We start from the raw sequence: 15,943 nt of genomic DNA on the forward strand, positions 1-15,943 counted from the left end.
GCTGTGCGCCTATAGTCCTGCACCCACTGCTTCTGGAGGGGGCTCCTGTGTCTGCCTTCGTGCTGCTTCTCCAGAGTGTGGACGGGCAGCAAGGGTCCATGCGCCCGGTCTGGGCTGTGCCTTTGCGGAACAGGTCTCCCCGCCTGCGGAGTGCCCTCCTGGGTGGGGAGCGGGCTGGTTCCGTCTCCCTCTCTGTCTCCTTCGTGAGCCCCCAGTGCCTCCTGGCTTCCTCAGCTGCTTCCTCCTTCCACAGTCGCTGAAAACTTTGGCCTCCTCGGCCTGCGTCATTCAGGCGCGAAGTGATTATGCTGGGATGTTGGTCAGCACCGGACCGTTCCTCTGTGTGTTGTGCGGCTCCGTGTGTTTCCGTGACAGATTTGGTGGACAGTTAAGTGGCTCTTGTCCACGTTAGCTGCTCAGTGGTTGAAATGTGGTCTTTGTGTTACGAGAATTTGTCACGCCAGCCCTTTTCATTTTGAAAATTTTGTGACATATTCTGAGATATTTGGAAATTTCTACTCTCTTTAGTTTTATTGCCTGGCACATGATGGGTAGCCAACTGCATACACAGTAACTTTTTATTTTACTGCATCAGACAGAAGATGTGAAACTACTTAAAATTGTAACAGGGATTGAAATTGGAATGGCAATTATACAGATACAAAATATCTGTAGCAAAGTATCCAAGCACCGAACAGGCCTACAGACAGTGGTCCTGGGAGTGTGTGGGTTTGCACCTGCCCAGCCAGAAATAACACGTCCCTGCTTGACTTCTGTTGGCATTGATTACGAGGTGCATCTTGATTCCAGAAACAACAAAGCTGTGGGTCAGATGCGAGCATACACCTGTTCTGTCTTTAGTATCACCTGACTGTCTTATTCTGACACCCTGGCTTCCAGCCGCTTTGCCGATTGGAGATCCAAAACATAGTTAATCTTTCTTCCCCACATCGGCTATTTTCTGGCATTGAGACTCTTGGCCAGAGGCCTGTTCTGTGCCTTGGCTAGCTGCTGGCATCCGCGGCGACGCTGGCCCCGGGCTGCTGCTGCACAGGACCCGGATGTCCCCCCCCTTGTCTTCCTGACTTGCTCTGCACCCTGCGGCATCTTGGTTACACATATCCAGGCAGCTCTGCATACTCAGCGGTGGGTTTAAATGCATTGAAACCAACCCGAAAACCTCTTGTATAAGCGTTTACAGATAAAGTTCTTCCTGTGACACTCGCTCAGAATTTAGTTCTTGCCACCATTCGGCCAGTTCCAGCCCCTGCCTCTGGCTCATTGGCACGCTCGTTGGACGCCTGTTCGCACCTGCCTGCTGGCTGCTATACGGAGCGGAGCGCACCCTCAGCGCCGTGCCCGCGTTCAGTAAGTGCAAAATCAGAGAGAAAGTGGAGCCAAGGGACGTGTCAGAGACTCACAGACCACTTTGCTGCAAAGACTGAACACCATAAATCCAGAGAAGAGCAATGAGATGATCTCGAGTTTTCTTCTGACTCTAGGATGATTTAGATCACTCACGAGATAAGCGTCTGGTCGGCCAGGAGGAGCGGGGCACGCGCTGTGTGCTCTGTAGCGTCAGAGGAGCTGATGAAGCCCGTGCCTCCGGAAGAGTCCTATTGGGCTCCTCCACACAAGACTGTATTTACAGACCATAAGCCGGTTTGGGGCCGTGGCTCAAAGTGAGTTGCTCTGCTCTGTGCTGAGGCCTGTGGAGAAGAAGGCTTTGTTCTGAGGCCCGTTACAAGTGGCCTTTCCCCGGGCCTTCTGTTTGGCCCCAGAATGTGGCTCATAGCCTCCCCATTTCATCCTGGAGGGACATGTGGACTCAGATGCCACATGCCCACCTGGACAGGACCACCCGGCTCTCTCACACACACTGCTGGCCAGAACCGTGCAGACCCGTCACCCAGTTTATGCAGATGTGACAGACGGCCAGCCTCCTCGGTGCCAGAGCCGCTTGGCGCTTTTCCAGGCTGGGATCCTGTCAGCAGGGTCCTCACGAGCGCTGCTGGTGAGGGGGTTCCTCAGGCATCACCCCACTGATAACCCAGGGGACCTGCGCCAAGCCAGATCTGGATGGTGTCCTGCCATTCGCGAGACCTTAGACCTGGGGGCAATTCTGTGAACAGCCTGGGAGGATGGCAGGAAGAGTGAAGCTTAGAGAGACAGACGAGAAACATCCACAGGGAAGTCAAACATCCACGGGGAAGTCGGGCCTCTGGCAGGGCCGTTTGTGTTTATTTTGCTCCCAATTCTATGCAAAGTAGCTGGCTTTGAATTGCTTGCAGTTTTATTAGTCGAATCTCTATAAAGACCTCCTAATAATGGTGGTCATTAAAGCTTAACCCTGCTTAAGTGTGGGAAGGAGATGAACCAGCTGTTTCCACCAGCCAGAAATCAGTGCTTGGTTGGTATCTCTGTTTTTTGTCATATTTTCTTCTGTTTAACCAACATCACTGTTCGGCTGTTTTGCCATAAACTGTCCATTGAATGGATCTTTCTTCCCTGCAGTTTGCAGAGGCCCCAACCGTTACATAGCTGTGGGTGCTGGAGGGCTGTAGTCACAATCCCAAAGGCTCCACACGTGATTTCCGCACGGAAGGTGCTCGATGAGAACGGTGCTCCAGGGGCCTTGGCTGAATTAGCACGTGTTTATTAAAGCCCCTTCTCCTCATTCTCCTCCTCAGTGCTGTGTCTGTCTTGTAGCAACAAACTGCGGAGTCCAAACATGGAGAAGGACGCGGTCTGGTGTCTTTTAAAATGTTCTTTTATTTTGTCTGCCCAATGCCAGATAATTGAATGACTGAAGCTTTACCTTGTTAGTTTTTTTTCGTAACCTATCACGGATAGAGCCTCTTTTGTTCTGAATTAGTCATGATTTAGTTCTATGCAAATGATCTTGGCTTTGTGAATGGATGTGATTCTAAACCTTCTTTAAATATGTGTTTGGGATTTCAAATCCATTTCTTCCACACCGTTGATGTGGTTCATTCATTTCCAGCTCTGCCCCACTCCATGATATTATGTCGGAGGATGGAGAACCTCGCCAGCATTTACTGTGTTACTGGCAAAGGAAGACTCCCACTGTTGGGAGAAGCCATGGGAGATGGATGTGGAGAATTCATCTGCAGAAATGAAGGTTTGGGGAAGGAGGGGAGCTGCCGCTCCCCGCCCTGCTGCCCTCCAGCCTGCTGGTCCCCGGAGTCACTTTCTTTCTTGATTCCGGCCCGTTCCTCGTCTCCACTGCCTTGGAGACATGTTGGTGCATTTGGCATCTAGTCTGGTGAATATGGTGAGTTCTCAAGTGTGGAATTAATGTTTTCCTTCAGGTCATGGGCCTTTAAACCACAAGGCTCATATTCTTGGAAGACCAACAGAAGACAAACTCCGAAAGCGGTTTCAAAATGGCCTAAAAATGTCCCAGTGCTGTGTTCTCAAGTGTGGAATTAATGTTTTCCTTCAGGTCATGGGCCTTTAAACCACAAGGCTCATATTCTTGGAAGACTAATAAAAGACAAACTCTGAAAGCGGTTTCAAAATGGCCTAAAAATGTCCCAGTGCTAAGTAGTGAAAGCAGGTCACTTAAAGGAAATCACCTTGTGGTTCTGTGGCTCCATCTGGCCATGAGCCCCCAGCTTGGAAGATGCCTGAGGCAGGGTCACCATCCAGTGACTTTAACTCCCCAACCGTTTTTCTCCAGTGTGATCTCAATCACAGTTTCATCTCTGAATCAGTCCAGGCCCTCGGTTTCCTTCAGCTGGGACCTGCCCAGGACAGCTAACCTGTAGTGGGGACTGGCCCAGGTCAGTAATCTGCAGTGGGGACCTGCCCAGGTCAGCTAATCTGCAGTGGGGACCTGCCCAGGTCAGCTAATCTGCAGTTGGGACTTGCCCAGATCAGCTAATCTGGGGTGGAGACCTGCCCAGGTCAGTAATCTGCAGTGGGGACCTGCCCAGGTCAGCTAATCTGCAGTGGGGACCTGCCCAGGTCAACTAATCTCAGTGGGGACCGGCCCAGTTCAGCTAATCTGCAGTGGGGACCTGCCCAGGTCAGCTAATCTGCAGTGGGGACCTGCCCAGGTCAGTAATCTGCAGTGGGGACCTGCCCAGGTCAACTAATCTCAGTGGGGACCGGCCCAGTTCAGCTAATCTGCAGTGGGGACCTGCCCAGGTCAGCTAATCTGCAGTGGGGACCTGCCCAGGTCAGTAATCTGCAGTGGGGACCTGCCCAGGTCAGCTAATCTGGGTGTGGACCTGCCCAGGTCAGCTAATCTGCAGTGGGGACCTGCCCAGGTCAGCTAATCTGGGTGTGGACCTGCCCAGGTCAGGTAATCTGCAGTGGGGACCTGCCCAGGTCAGCTAATCTGCAGTGGGGACCTGCCCAGGTCAGTAATCTGCAGTGGGGACCTGCCCAGGTCAGCTAATCTGCAGTGGGGACCTGCCCAGGTCAGCTAATCTGCAGTGGGGACCTGCCCAGGTCAGCTAATCTGCAGTGGGGACCTGCCCAGGTAGGCTAATCTGCAGTGGGGACCTGCCCAGGTCAGCTAATCTGCAGTGGGGACCTGCCCAGGTCAGTAATCTGCAGTGGGGACCTGCCCAGGTCAGCTAATCTCAGTGAGGAAGGGGTGAAGATCTGTACTTTATCTCCTCCCTCTTCTTCTTCCCTGGCTCTGGTTCTTCCAGGACCCAGGTTGGGAAACACGTGGGAATTTCTGTTCACCAAGATGTGCTCTCTCAGGTCCATTGTCTGTCGGATGCCCTATTGTCACAGGAAGTGGGCTCATTCTGTCTCTGTCCCTGTCTCTCCTTCATGAACCCTCCTGGGCAGTGTCCCCTGAGCTGGCCACACACCCTCAACCCTCCCTTCTCCAGGCGGTCAGCCCACCCAGCAGAGGCCTTCCACGGAAGCTCTGGGTCACCTACAGTGGGCCTGGGGGAGGGCTTGGCTGGTGGCAGGTCACTGGGTCACCCTGGTCCCTTTCTTCCTCCATTAGCCTGAAAGCAGCTAGAAAAAGCCTAAACAGGTGTTGGGCATGAGCACTGGGTGTTGTATGTAAGTGATGAATCACTAGGTTCTACTCCTGAAACCGATACTACACGGTAGTGACAACAGACCTGATTATAGAGACAGATGTTAATGGACTTGCTTGCTAGATACCCTCTGATAAGGGCTAAGACCCGCGTCTCCCGCCGTGACCTGTCCTGCGCTGTGGTCCTGTATGTCTCCAGGCTAACCACACGCCTCCCACAAGCCTCACTCCTGGTACAAGGATTTCCCCCTTAGAGTAGAAGGGGTGCAGGGGAGGAACAGCCTGGCAAGGCGATGTGTGGTCTGCAGGCTGGTCCCAGGTCCGGGCTCTTCTGGTTCCTCCCAGCTGGGGAACAGCTGTCCTGCAGATGCTCAGGGCGAGGGTCCAGGGCTGTCTCTGCAGGACTGAGAGATTTCAGATGAGAATTTTGTCTTCACTCCTTTATGAGTGCTGGACCCTTGTTCTCTGGCCTCTCTGTGCACAGCGCTGCTGGGACCTCTCCTTCCCACCTGTGGGCCGTTTTAACGTGCCTTACCGACCCTCTTTATCTCTGTGCTTTAATCTGGTCGTGTAGTTCTTTACCGACTTGGCAGATCCCTTTGTATTTCCATGGCTAGTTTCTGGACTTTTTGTGTGTCCAGCTGTTGCTTTTAACGGAAATGCTCATGCTTCTCTGTGGTTATGTTATCCTGGGGCACAGTTCATCCATTCTGTCTCCAGCCAGAAACATCTCAGAAAAACAGGACCATTTCCCTCTTTTTCTTCACACTATATTCAAAGAATCATCCAACCCTATTTGATTAGGCTCAAGTGTGAAGGCTGGAGAAGAGAGGTTTTTTTCCCTATAAACTCTAAGCTTTTGCTCCAAACCACACAGAAAAGGCCTAAATTATACGTTTAACAGTGTTTCCCCGGATGCCGTAGTCCTGACCCAGGCTTGTATGTCCTGCAGCCCGGTGCGGCTGCATCACACAGGCACGTGAGTGGCTCTCCTCCATTCACGTCTGCAGCTAAACCACAAAAGCAGAGCTTAGCCCCCAAGTGTGGTGCATGCATAATTGATGGGCCTTAAAATAAATGGCAGGCCGGCTTTGTCCTAACAAACCAAGCAATTTCTCCAGGAACAGGTTTGTTTATGACAGACTGAGATCCGCTGGAATCGATGAAAGGGAACCGTGGGCCAGGACCCGTGAGGCTCGCGCTGGAATTCAGCTCCAGCAGCACGTCCGGGCCAAGTCAGAGTCCTTTCCTTGCAGAATCTTGTCATCACGGGCGCTCTGAGCCCTCATGGAGGCCGCATTACATCAGGTCCCCGCTGCGAGTTGGCCAAGGGAACAGGTGTGGCCTGCCCACAGCAAGACCTGAGCAGTCATCCACTGACTGAGCCACGGTGCCCACGGCCACTCCAGAGCCAGTCTTGCTCCGGGGAGCAGACAGTTGTGCACACGCATGTGTGCGTGTGCACACGTGAAGTTCTGGGGTTTTCCAAAGTCCTTTGTCTCCTGCCCGTGGACAGATGCTCCAGTGTGACCACTAAACTCTAGTTTTTATGAGCAAGATTCTCCTAGATAATCTGCCGTTGAGGACATTCGCCATCTAGACAGCTTTGGGGGAAAGCGACTGACCTTCTCTTCCAGTGTTCAACAACTGCTTTTCTCGTGTTTGAGCCCTGCTTGGTTCTGGTGACTTTCACGTCTCCTTTTGTGTAGATTTACAGAGGTAGGCGTTGGTGTGCAGCTGTGTGTGCATCAAGGCCGACTGTTGGGAAGGGCCCAGAGTTTGAGGTTCATTATGGAGCCTGACAAGAGCTTCTCACCAGGTGACCCACCGCGTTTCTTTCTGACATCAGTGGACAACTGCTTCCCCGAATGTGAGACGCATCCGTTTCTACGTGGGAAATGGCACCTGGGGTTTAGTGACATCGCTAGTTTCGGCCTATTTTCTGTCTTGTTCCAATATCCCGTTTCTCTGAATGTGAAGGGCACGAGATGGCATTGAGCCAGCACAGGGGTAAGAGTGCGGTCTGCAGTCGGGCACAGCAGGGCCGCAGCCACGCTCTGCCCGAGTCTGGTGGGCAGCGTGGACAAGGCTTGAGCCTCCCCTGCTCCGTGTCGCCGTCTGTGACCGCGATCCCTCGAGGAATCGGGTGATGAGCCACGTCCCTCACGGAATGCAGGTCAAATGAGATAGCCCGTGAAGTGTTGAGCACACGATAATCACAAACTGAATAAATGTGAGGCTCGTTGCGCGTCATTTCCGAAGAAGGGTTAGACACATGATTAACCCTGGCTACATATGGTCACTCAACTTGAAAAAAATAAAGGAGCAAATCTGTTCGTGTGTTCTGCTCACGGTCATGCATAAGAAATGTACTTATTAGTCAAAAGGAATCCCGAGTTTTAGTGTTTCCATGGCAACAGAACAACAAACACTGACCCAGAAATAGGAGGAAAGTCAGAAATAAAATTGTCCTTTAAAGGCATCTCTGACCGCCTCGTGCAGGGGCAGGGAGCAAATGCCACCCTCCCCGTGAGGCCGCCCGCCCACCTGGGCGGCGCGCCTGCCCTCCTCGCTCACCTTCCACCTGCAGTGTCCATCTCCTTGCACACCTGGATCAGCACCTGGCATGTAACAGGCGCTCAGTCAATGAGTGAACGGAGCTGAGGAGGCTTGGCTGTTGGCCTGTGACACTGGTCCTTCGCCAGCCCACCGGATATGCTCCAACTTTCCTGCTGGTACCCTGTCACCAAACATTAGAACAGCAAAATGTAAGGAAAAATTAGAAGCGAGAAGTTATGTTCTTTCAGTGTGACACAGGGGGGCATTTTGTAACTCAACCTCTCTTGGCCCTCTGGAAGCATCTTGGTATTTAGTGTAAGGATAAGGAATCCAGATTTTCCCCTAAGTTAAAATGATAAAACACACTACTTTAGGGTTAAAAATGTAGGTGTTTTTCCTGAGAGGAAAGCTTAAATTTCTAGATCACTTCTGTATGGGATTCCTAAAGAAATCACTCTGTGAAAGTTCGCCGTTTAATTTTTAGCACATTTGCATGGTTCCCGCAGGACAGGATGGTGGGCTAAAGAGAGGCATTGGTTCGGTGATGATGGTGTAGATCCTCAAGGGGCACCAAGTAGAGGTGGCCGCGTGCCGACACCTGCCCGCCTTCCAGCTGCTGCCCAGGTGTCCCTGCGTCCGGCGTCCCTAGCGATGCGGTGGTCTTGTTGTGAGCATTCTGTGTGCGAAGAGGTCGGGGCCAGGGACATGGAGCCTCCCAGAGACGCCCTGAGCGGATTCCTGCCGCTAACTGCCCATCTCCCGCCGGAAGCACAGGCGTCTTGGGGGAGGGCTGGCGCCTGACCGAGCTGATGTCCAGCAGAACAGGTGTGTGAGGGCAGCCCCTTTGCCGTTCCCTTCACACCTGCAGCGGAGGCGCCTGTCCTCTGCAGGCACCGGGCCGCGGCCGCGGGAATTGGTGTCAGGATTGCTTCCTGGGGCTTGTGACTGCACGTCCTGGCTCTCAGTAACCGCACTCGGCGCCGCGTGCCATTCCTTCATCCGCTGGCTCCTTTCCCTCGCGCTCGTAACCAGGTCTGGTGTCGACAACACAGGGCAGATGCGAGAATGGTCTGGGGCTTCCTTTTTCTTTCCTTTTCTGTCTTGTTCTGGTTTTATTTCCTCCAGTCATTTGGGAAGCGTGTGCTGATGGAAAGGTAGTGTGATCTAAGGTGAGGAGGCTTGCGGTGGACCCTCATGTGGGGGTGAACCACCCTGGATAGTTGGAATATAATTTGAGTCTGAGCTTTGGACACTCTCCAGAGGTCTGCGGGCTGATTTATGTTATGTTCATAACTAAAGAATGATTACGTTTCTTCGGTGTTTTTAAATGAATGACATTTCCAAATGACATCTGCCACCAATATTACATGGAACCACCTCTGTGGCCAGGCAGGGTGTGGCGGCCCCTCCCGCCCAGGCTGACGTGGCTCACAGTCGCCGCTGTGGGGGTAATGGGCGTAATGGAAGGGGCCGCCTTCTTGCAGGTGCCCTCCCTCCGCCGGGCGCACCGTGCTGTTGGCGTGCCATGGGTGCCACCTTCCCGTGTGAAGCTTGGGGAGGAAGGAGCTGTGTATGCTAGCCCATCTCCCAGGTGCTTTCATTTCTGGAAGGCATTTTTCTCTGTGTAAAATTCTAGATGGAGATTTTTTTCCTTTAGCACTTTACAGCTGTTACTCTGCCGTCTTCTGATTTCCACTGTTTCTAATAAGAAGCAATTGCTCATCCCGATCATTGTTTCCCTCCCTATACTATGTCTCTTTTTCTCTGGCTAATTGTAAGATTTTGTTATTCCTTGCCTTTTATTTTAGCAGTTTGACTATGATATGAGCAGGTGTTTTATTTTTTATTGACTTACTCTTGCCTGGTTTCCTTGATCTTGGCATTGGTACAGGTGCTCAAATTTGGAAATATTTTGGATGTTGTTTTGACAGTGATTCTTTGCTTGTCCAAAATTAGGTTCCTAAACCTGTGTTCTTCCTTATAAAATCTATTTTTAGCAGGCACCCTGGTAAGTCAGTTTACCAGAACCACGCCCACCCAAATCTGAATCTGAGTGGGCTCCTCATCCCCCATCCCCCATCCCCCATCCCCCATCCCCCATCCCCCAGGTGAAGTCCTTCAGCGGGAACCCTGTCAGGTCAGTCACCCCTGATGCTTCCTCTTTTCCTGCCAGCCTGCCTGCTTCTTGGCTGTAAACTCCCACCTGCCCGTGACCACACTGTGTTCAGCCCGATCTCTTTCCCTTATTGCAAAATCCCACTGATGTGGGCCCTACATCTACCGTGATGGCCCTGAATACAGTCTGCCTCACCATCTGTAACAAGGGAATCGAATGTTCTTACCTTTCCAACAAAGTCTTCCAATGTTTTTACGTGCATCATCCCCTCTCTCTCCCTTCCAATCTCTCTCCCTCTCCTCTCTCTGTCTCTGTCTCCCTGTTGCTTTCTCTGTCTCTCTTTCTGGGACTCTAACTGCACATCTGTGGATCACGTGATATTTTCCATAGTCATTTGAGTTCTGTTCATTTTTCAATACATTTCCTCTGTGTGTTTCAACTGGTATGATTTATATTGGCCTGTTTTCAAGTTCACAAATACTGTGTTTTGATGTTGTGTATCTGTGTTTAAACAGATGTTGATCCTGGTCGATAAAGTTTTGATTTGAGATATTTTTCATGTCTAGAATATTCTTTTCTTAAGTTTCTAAATCTCCTACTCTTTCCTGTAGAAACTTTAACACATTTATCATAGTTATTTTAAAGCCCTTTTTACTAATTGGAACTCTGGGTCATTGGTGGGTCTCCTTCTATTGACTTATTCTCCTCTTAGCTAGAAGTCACATTTGCCTGTTTCTTTAGCAACTTTTGGTCGTACACTGTGTAGTGCAATGAGTGATGTTGTAGACTCTGGCTTCTAACTTTTCCTGAAGAGCGTGGAACCGTGTTCTGGGACAGTTGAGTCACTGGTGGATCATGAACTTGTGAGGCATGGTTTCACAGTTTGTTAGGACAGACCTGTGTTATTTTTCTCGTAGTTCTGGAACAAATCCCTTAGCACTGGCTTGTAATCTTTACCTCTGAGGCCTAGTTCCTCTGGGGTTTCCATGGAACATGTGTATTAAGCCTTTGAACTTGGTGAGATCTGTGCTCCAGACTCCCTGTGGTTTGCAGCTGTGAGAAGGGGCACAGGACAGAGGGCACCTCCCAGCTGAGCCAAACCCACTGCTGACACGAAGTATGAACAAATCAGCTGATCATTTTATGCCACTTACTTGTGCTATGATGCACTTTGCAGTGATAGATAACTGACACACTGTGGGTGAATATATTTCAACACATTCTAATATGCTAATTTGAGTATCTTTTTTTAAATGTTTATTTATTCATTTTTAGGGGGTGGGGAGGGGCAGAGAGAGAGAGGGAGAGAGAGAATCCCAAGCGGGCTCTGTGCTGTCAGCATAGACCCGAAGCAGAGCTTGAACTCACGAACCTCGAGATCATGACCTGAGTTGAAATCAAGAGTCAGATACTTAACTGACTGAGCCCCCCAGGTGCCCCTAATTTGAATATATTAATGCTTTTAAAGTCATGATGTGTCCACTAATTCCGTGCATGTCATGGTTTACTTAGCAGTGACTGTTCTTTCTTACTTAGTATACAAAATAGCCATACGTTTTCAAGCAATGGCTTCTTAGATTCAGCGAAATACGGTGAGTTTGGTAAATTCTGGGCTAAAGATAGTTAAAGAGCTTATTATACCACAGGACTCCTCGGAGATTTTAGTAGGTTAATGTGAAGTGTGAATTTCCCAAAGGCAATAGAGTAATAAGGTGACAAAAATAATATATAAATGGTATGTACACATGCACATATAATACTATATGTAAATAAATTAAAAGTAATATAATAAATGAAAATTTCTCAACCCCCAGGTCCATCTCCCACCACTTCTCCTTCATTTAACGCACTAACCTTTCAGGGATGGTAATATTTTGAGGACCCTGGTTCAGGCAGTTGGGATCTAACATCCATTTTCTTGCATCAGACCAGTCAATTACACTGGTTTCCTCATTTATGGCCTCAAATGCCAGAGACCATATTCCAAAGATGGTGCAGAGAAAAGAAATGAAATTTGGAATGGGAAGGTAATGACTTGTTTAGAACAAAAACCACAATGTACGAATCTGAAAGAGAAAATGCAAAAGTTGGTAATTTTGTTGTTAAATATTTTTAAATGTGTTCCCTCCGGCTGACACTAATTGAAGCTTCTTTATTAAAAATGGCACGCGGACCCTTAAGTATCTCGAGTTCATCACAGGTCTTGTCGGTTGGTGACAGGCATAAGCTCACGTTCACAGTGGGAGGAAATTAAAGTTAGCTGCTGGAAGAGGAATCCCAAAGTGAAGGCATTTGTATCCTAGATTAATGAGAATTTAACAACATAATATTAAAAAACGATGTTCCTGGTTAACTTCTCCATGGCCCACAAATTGTATTTCTAATTTCTAATTTATACAGTAGTATTTTTGTAAGCATTGAAGACTCTTCTGATGATGGAAAGTAAATTATATTAAAAATTAAGAATATTAGCATAGGAAGGCACTGTCATAGTCATGTGGTGAATCTCTTCAACAAAATCCCTAACTGGCTTTCCCTGAACCCTCCATGATGAGAAACCCACCATTTCATTATACAACAAGCCTTCTTTACTCAGTTGAGTTTTTTTCTTTATAATTGCAACTTATTTTTAAAATGGCTTACTATCTGTTTTTCTGTTATAAAAATAATTCATGTTCATGAACTATGGAAGGTTTAGAATGGCCGAAAGAAAATGCAGCCTGGAGACTGACTCCCTGACAATGTTCTCATTCACAGTTTGGTGTGCGGTTTACAGCTGCCTGTGCTTCCTACACGAACTGTGTGTACTGATTTGTTTTTATACCCTTATGCTACAATCTAAACTTTGATACAGGCTGGCTCTAAACTTTCCCTTTAACAGCTCCACACATCTTTTTTTTTTTTAATATGAAATTTATTGTCAAATTGGTTTCCATACAACACCCAGTGCTCATCCCAAAAGGTGCCCTCCTCAATACCCCTCACCCACCCTCCCCTCCCTCCCACCCCCCACCAACCCTCAGTTTGTTCTCAGTTTTTAAGAGCCTCTTATGTTTTTGCTCCCTCCCTCTCTAATCTTTTTTTTTTTTTTCCTTTCCCTCCTCCATGGTCTTCTGGTAAGTTTCTCAGGATCCACATAAGAGTGAAAACATATGGAATCTGTCCTTCTCTGTATGACTTATTTCACTTAGCATCACACTCTCCAGTTCCATCCACGTTGCTACAAAAGGCCATATTTCATTCTTTCTCATTGCCACGTAGTATTCCATTGTGTATATAAACCACAATTTCTTTATCCATTCATCAGTTGATGGACATTTAGGCTCTTTCCATAATTTAGCTATTGTTGAAAGTGTTGCTATAAACATTGGGGTACAAGTGCCCCTATGCATCGGCACTCCTGTATCCCTTGGGTAAATTCCTTGCAGTGCTATTGCTGGGTCATAGGGTAGATCTATTTTTAATTTTTTGAGGAACCTCTACACTGTTTTCCAGAGCGGCTGCACCCAGTTTTCATTCCCACCAACAGTGCAAGAGGGTTCCCGTTTCTCCACGTCCTCTCCAGCATCTATAGTCTCCTGTTTTGTTCATTTTAGCCACTCTGACTGGCGTGAGGTGGTATCTGAGTGTGGTTTTGATTTGTATTTCCCTGATGAGGAGCGACGTTGAGCATCTTTTCATGTGCCTGTTGGCCATCCGGATGTCTTCTTTAGAGAAGTGTCTATTCATGTCTTCTGCCCGTTTCTTCACTGGATTATTTGGTTTTCAGGTGTGGAGTTTGGTGAGCTCTTTATAGATTTTGGACACTAGCTCTTTGTCCGATATGTCATTTGCAAATATCTTTTCCCGTTCCATTGATTGCCTTTTAGTTTTGTTGATTGTTTCCTTTGCAGTACAGAAACTTTTTATCTTCATGAGGTCCCAATAGTTCATTTTTGCTTTTAATTCCCTTGCCTTTGGGGATGTGTCAAGTAAGAAATTGCTGCGGCTGAGGTCAGAGAGGTTTTTTCCTCCTTTCTCCTCTAGGGTTTTGATGGTTTCCTGTCTCACATTCAGGTCCTTTATCCATTTTGAGTTTATTTTTGTGAATGGTGTAAGAAAGTGGTCTAGTTTCATCCTTCTGCATGTTGCTGTCCAGTTCTCCCAGCACCATTTGTTAAAGAGACTGTCTTTTTTCCATTGGATATTCTTTCCTGCTTTGTCAAATATTAGTTGGCCATACTTTTGTGGTCTAGTTCTGAGGTTTCTATTCTATTCCTTTGGTCTATGTGTCTGTTTTTGTGCCAATACCATGCTGTCTTGATAATGACAGCTTTGTAGTAGAGGCTAAAGTCTGGGATTATGATGTCTCCCACTTTGGTCTTCTTTAATATTACTTTGGTTATTTGGGGTCTTTTGTGGTTCCATACAAATTTTAGGATTGCTTGTTCTAGCTTCGAGAAGAATGGTGGTGCAGTTTTGATTGGGATTGCATTGAATGTGTCGATAGCTTTCAGTAGTATTGACATTTTAACAATATTTATGCTTCCAATCCATGAGCATGGAATGTTTTATATCTTCTTCAATTTCCTTCATAAGTTTTCTATAGTGTTCAGCATACAGATCTTTTACCTCTTTGGTTAGGTTTCTTCCTAGGTATTTTATGCTTCTTGGTGCAATTTGAATGGGATCAGATTATTTGTCTTTCTGTGCACACATCTGATGGTGCTATAGGCTGAGTGTTTGTGTCCTCCCGAAATCCAAATGCCCAAGGTGATGGAGTTGGGAGGTGGGGCCTTTGAGCGGGGATCAGGTCATGAGGGTGGAGCTCTCGTGATGGAATTAGAGAGCCCACTTGCCCCCAGACACTGCTAGAACCCAAGAAGTAGGTCCTCAGCAGACACCCAATCCACCAGCGCCTTGATCTTGGCCTTCCCACCTCAGATCTGTGGGAAATGCATTTCTGTTGTTCGCAAGCCCCTCCACTCTGGTGTTCTGTCCCTGCCACCGAGCCCACCAAGGGGTTCTCTGGGAGTGCACGTTCTCTGGTAGCCAAGTGTGTGACCTGAGACCGCTGGGGCTTTGCTCTGCGTGTGGAGCCCAACACAGAGCTGTCTGCTGATGCTACTTCTGTCCATTGGGGAAAAAGAAGTTTATTTGGGGAATAAGACCATTTTTCCTGGCTTCTGGTTTACTCTCTGTCACACATGATTGCCACAGCAATAACTCATTCCCTTGGTGAGTTTATGCCTGCCCGACCCCACTGCCCTGGGCCTCCCTGGCCGGCGTTCCTGTTTATTCCCAACCTCCTGGAGGCCTGGCTGCCCACCATGCACCCACTTCCACTGGGGTTCACCTCTGCCATCTCCCCGTGCATCAGGAAACCCCACAAAGGCCGGCCCCCCAAAGCTGTGTGGCCTGATGGCAAGGCAAGGGACAGACCGCCCTCCCCCAATTCGCCCCACGCCCAGTCACTAGGCCCGAAACAACTCTTCTGAATGTGTCTTGAATGGTTCTGGCAACTTCCACTTTGTGCAACTTCCTCCAAGTTGCCTGTGAAATCGCCTATAGCTTCGCATGGCTGGTAGTTTTGTGGAGACTGGAGAGGATGCTGAGAGTATGGGTGCAGTGTCAGGATCAAGTCGGGAGGGACTGCTGTCATTGGTGTGTGATAACATCTTGTCTTCTGCATCTTTCTTGCTCCCCTCATTCTGTTCCCGATGTTCCCTCAGCAGCAAAGGGAGCCTCCTGTGGGCAAAGGGGGCCTCCCGGAGAGAGCGCGCAGGGCCAAGGGGAGAGGGCTGCTTGTCCAAATGTCTGAAGAACTGCTGTGGGCCACCCAGCACCTATGTCCTCGGCTCTGGTCTGTAGGACAGCGAGAGGCACTGGCACAGTTAACGGTGAGTCAGCTGCAGGGAATGTGGAGGGTGTGTTGAAGAGACGTTGACTGGAAATGGCCTTTTCTCTAAATTTCTCTCCTCAAACCCTTGGCTCATGTGTATAATTTGTTTATAAAATGCAATGCCTGATTGAATGGGTCAGATTTTGTTTAATGGGTCAGATTCCCAGCAGGGACACTTGGCACCCTCCACTGGGGCATTTGAGAAGGGGTCACTTCTGAGTGCGGAGACCCTGGTGTGAGGGCACGGGCGGCCTGAGGCCATCTGGCTGGGACTCAACACCCCACCTCCCTTTTCCTGCCCCGAATGTAGCCATGGGCAAGGGCCGGGCGCTCCCACTGGCCACCCCAGGCAGAG

The 15,943-nt window shown here is 48.9% G+C and overlaps 1 protein-coding gene across 3 annotated transcripts in view; it reads left to right on the top strand.

Moving 5' to 3' along the window:
* Positions 1–7,368, top strand: part of DYNC2I1 (dynein 2 intermediate chain 1) — a 79,886-nt gene extending 72,518 nt beyond the window's left edge. The window contains exons 25-26 of one of the 3 annotated variants that reach the window (XR_006594729.1): positions 3,005–4,417; positions 4,603–7,368. Coding sequence is in view for 1 of the 3 variants with exons in the window: in XM_019826089.3 (XP_019681648.2) it covers positions 3,005–3,140 (136 nt within the window). In the remaining 2 variants the exon portion in view is untranslated. Of the gene's footprint in view, positions 1–3,004 lie in introns of all 3 variants that reach the window. The other 2 variants (XM_019826089.3, XM_006929551.5) reach the window with 2 other exon arrangements.
* The last annotated feature ends 8,575 nt before the right edge of the window (positions 7,369–15,943 follow it).

Source organism: Felis catus, chromosome A2 (genome assembly GCF_018350175.1).
Source record: "Felis catus isolate Fca126 chromosome A2, F.catus_Fca126_mat1.0, whole genome shotgun sequence".
NCBI lineage: Eukaryota > Metazoa > Chordata > Mammalia > Carnivora > Felidae > Felis > Felis catus.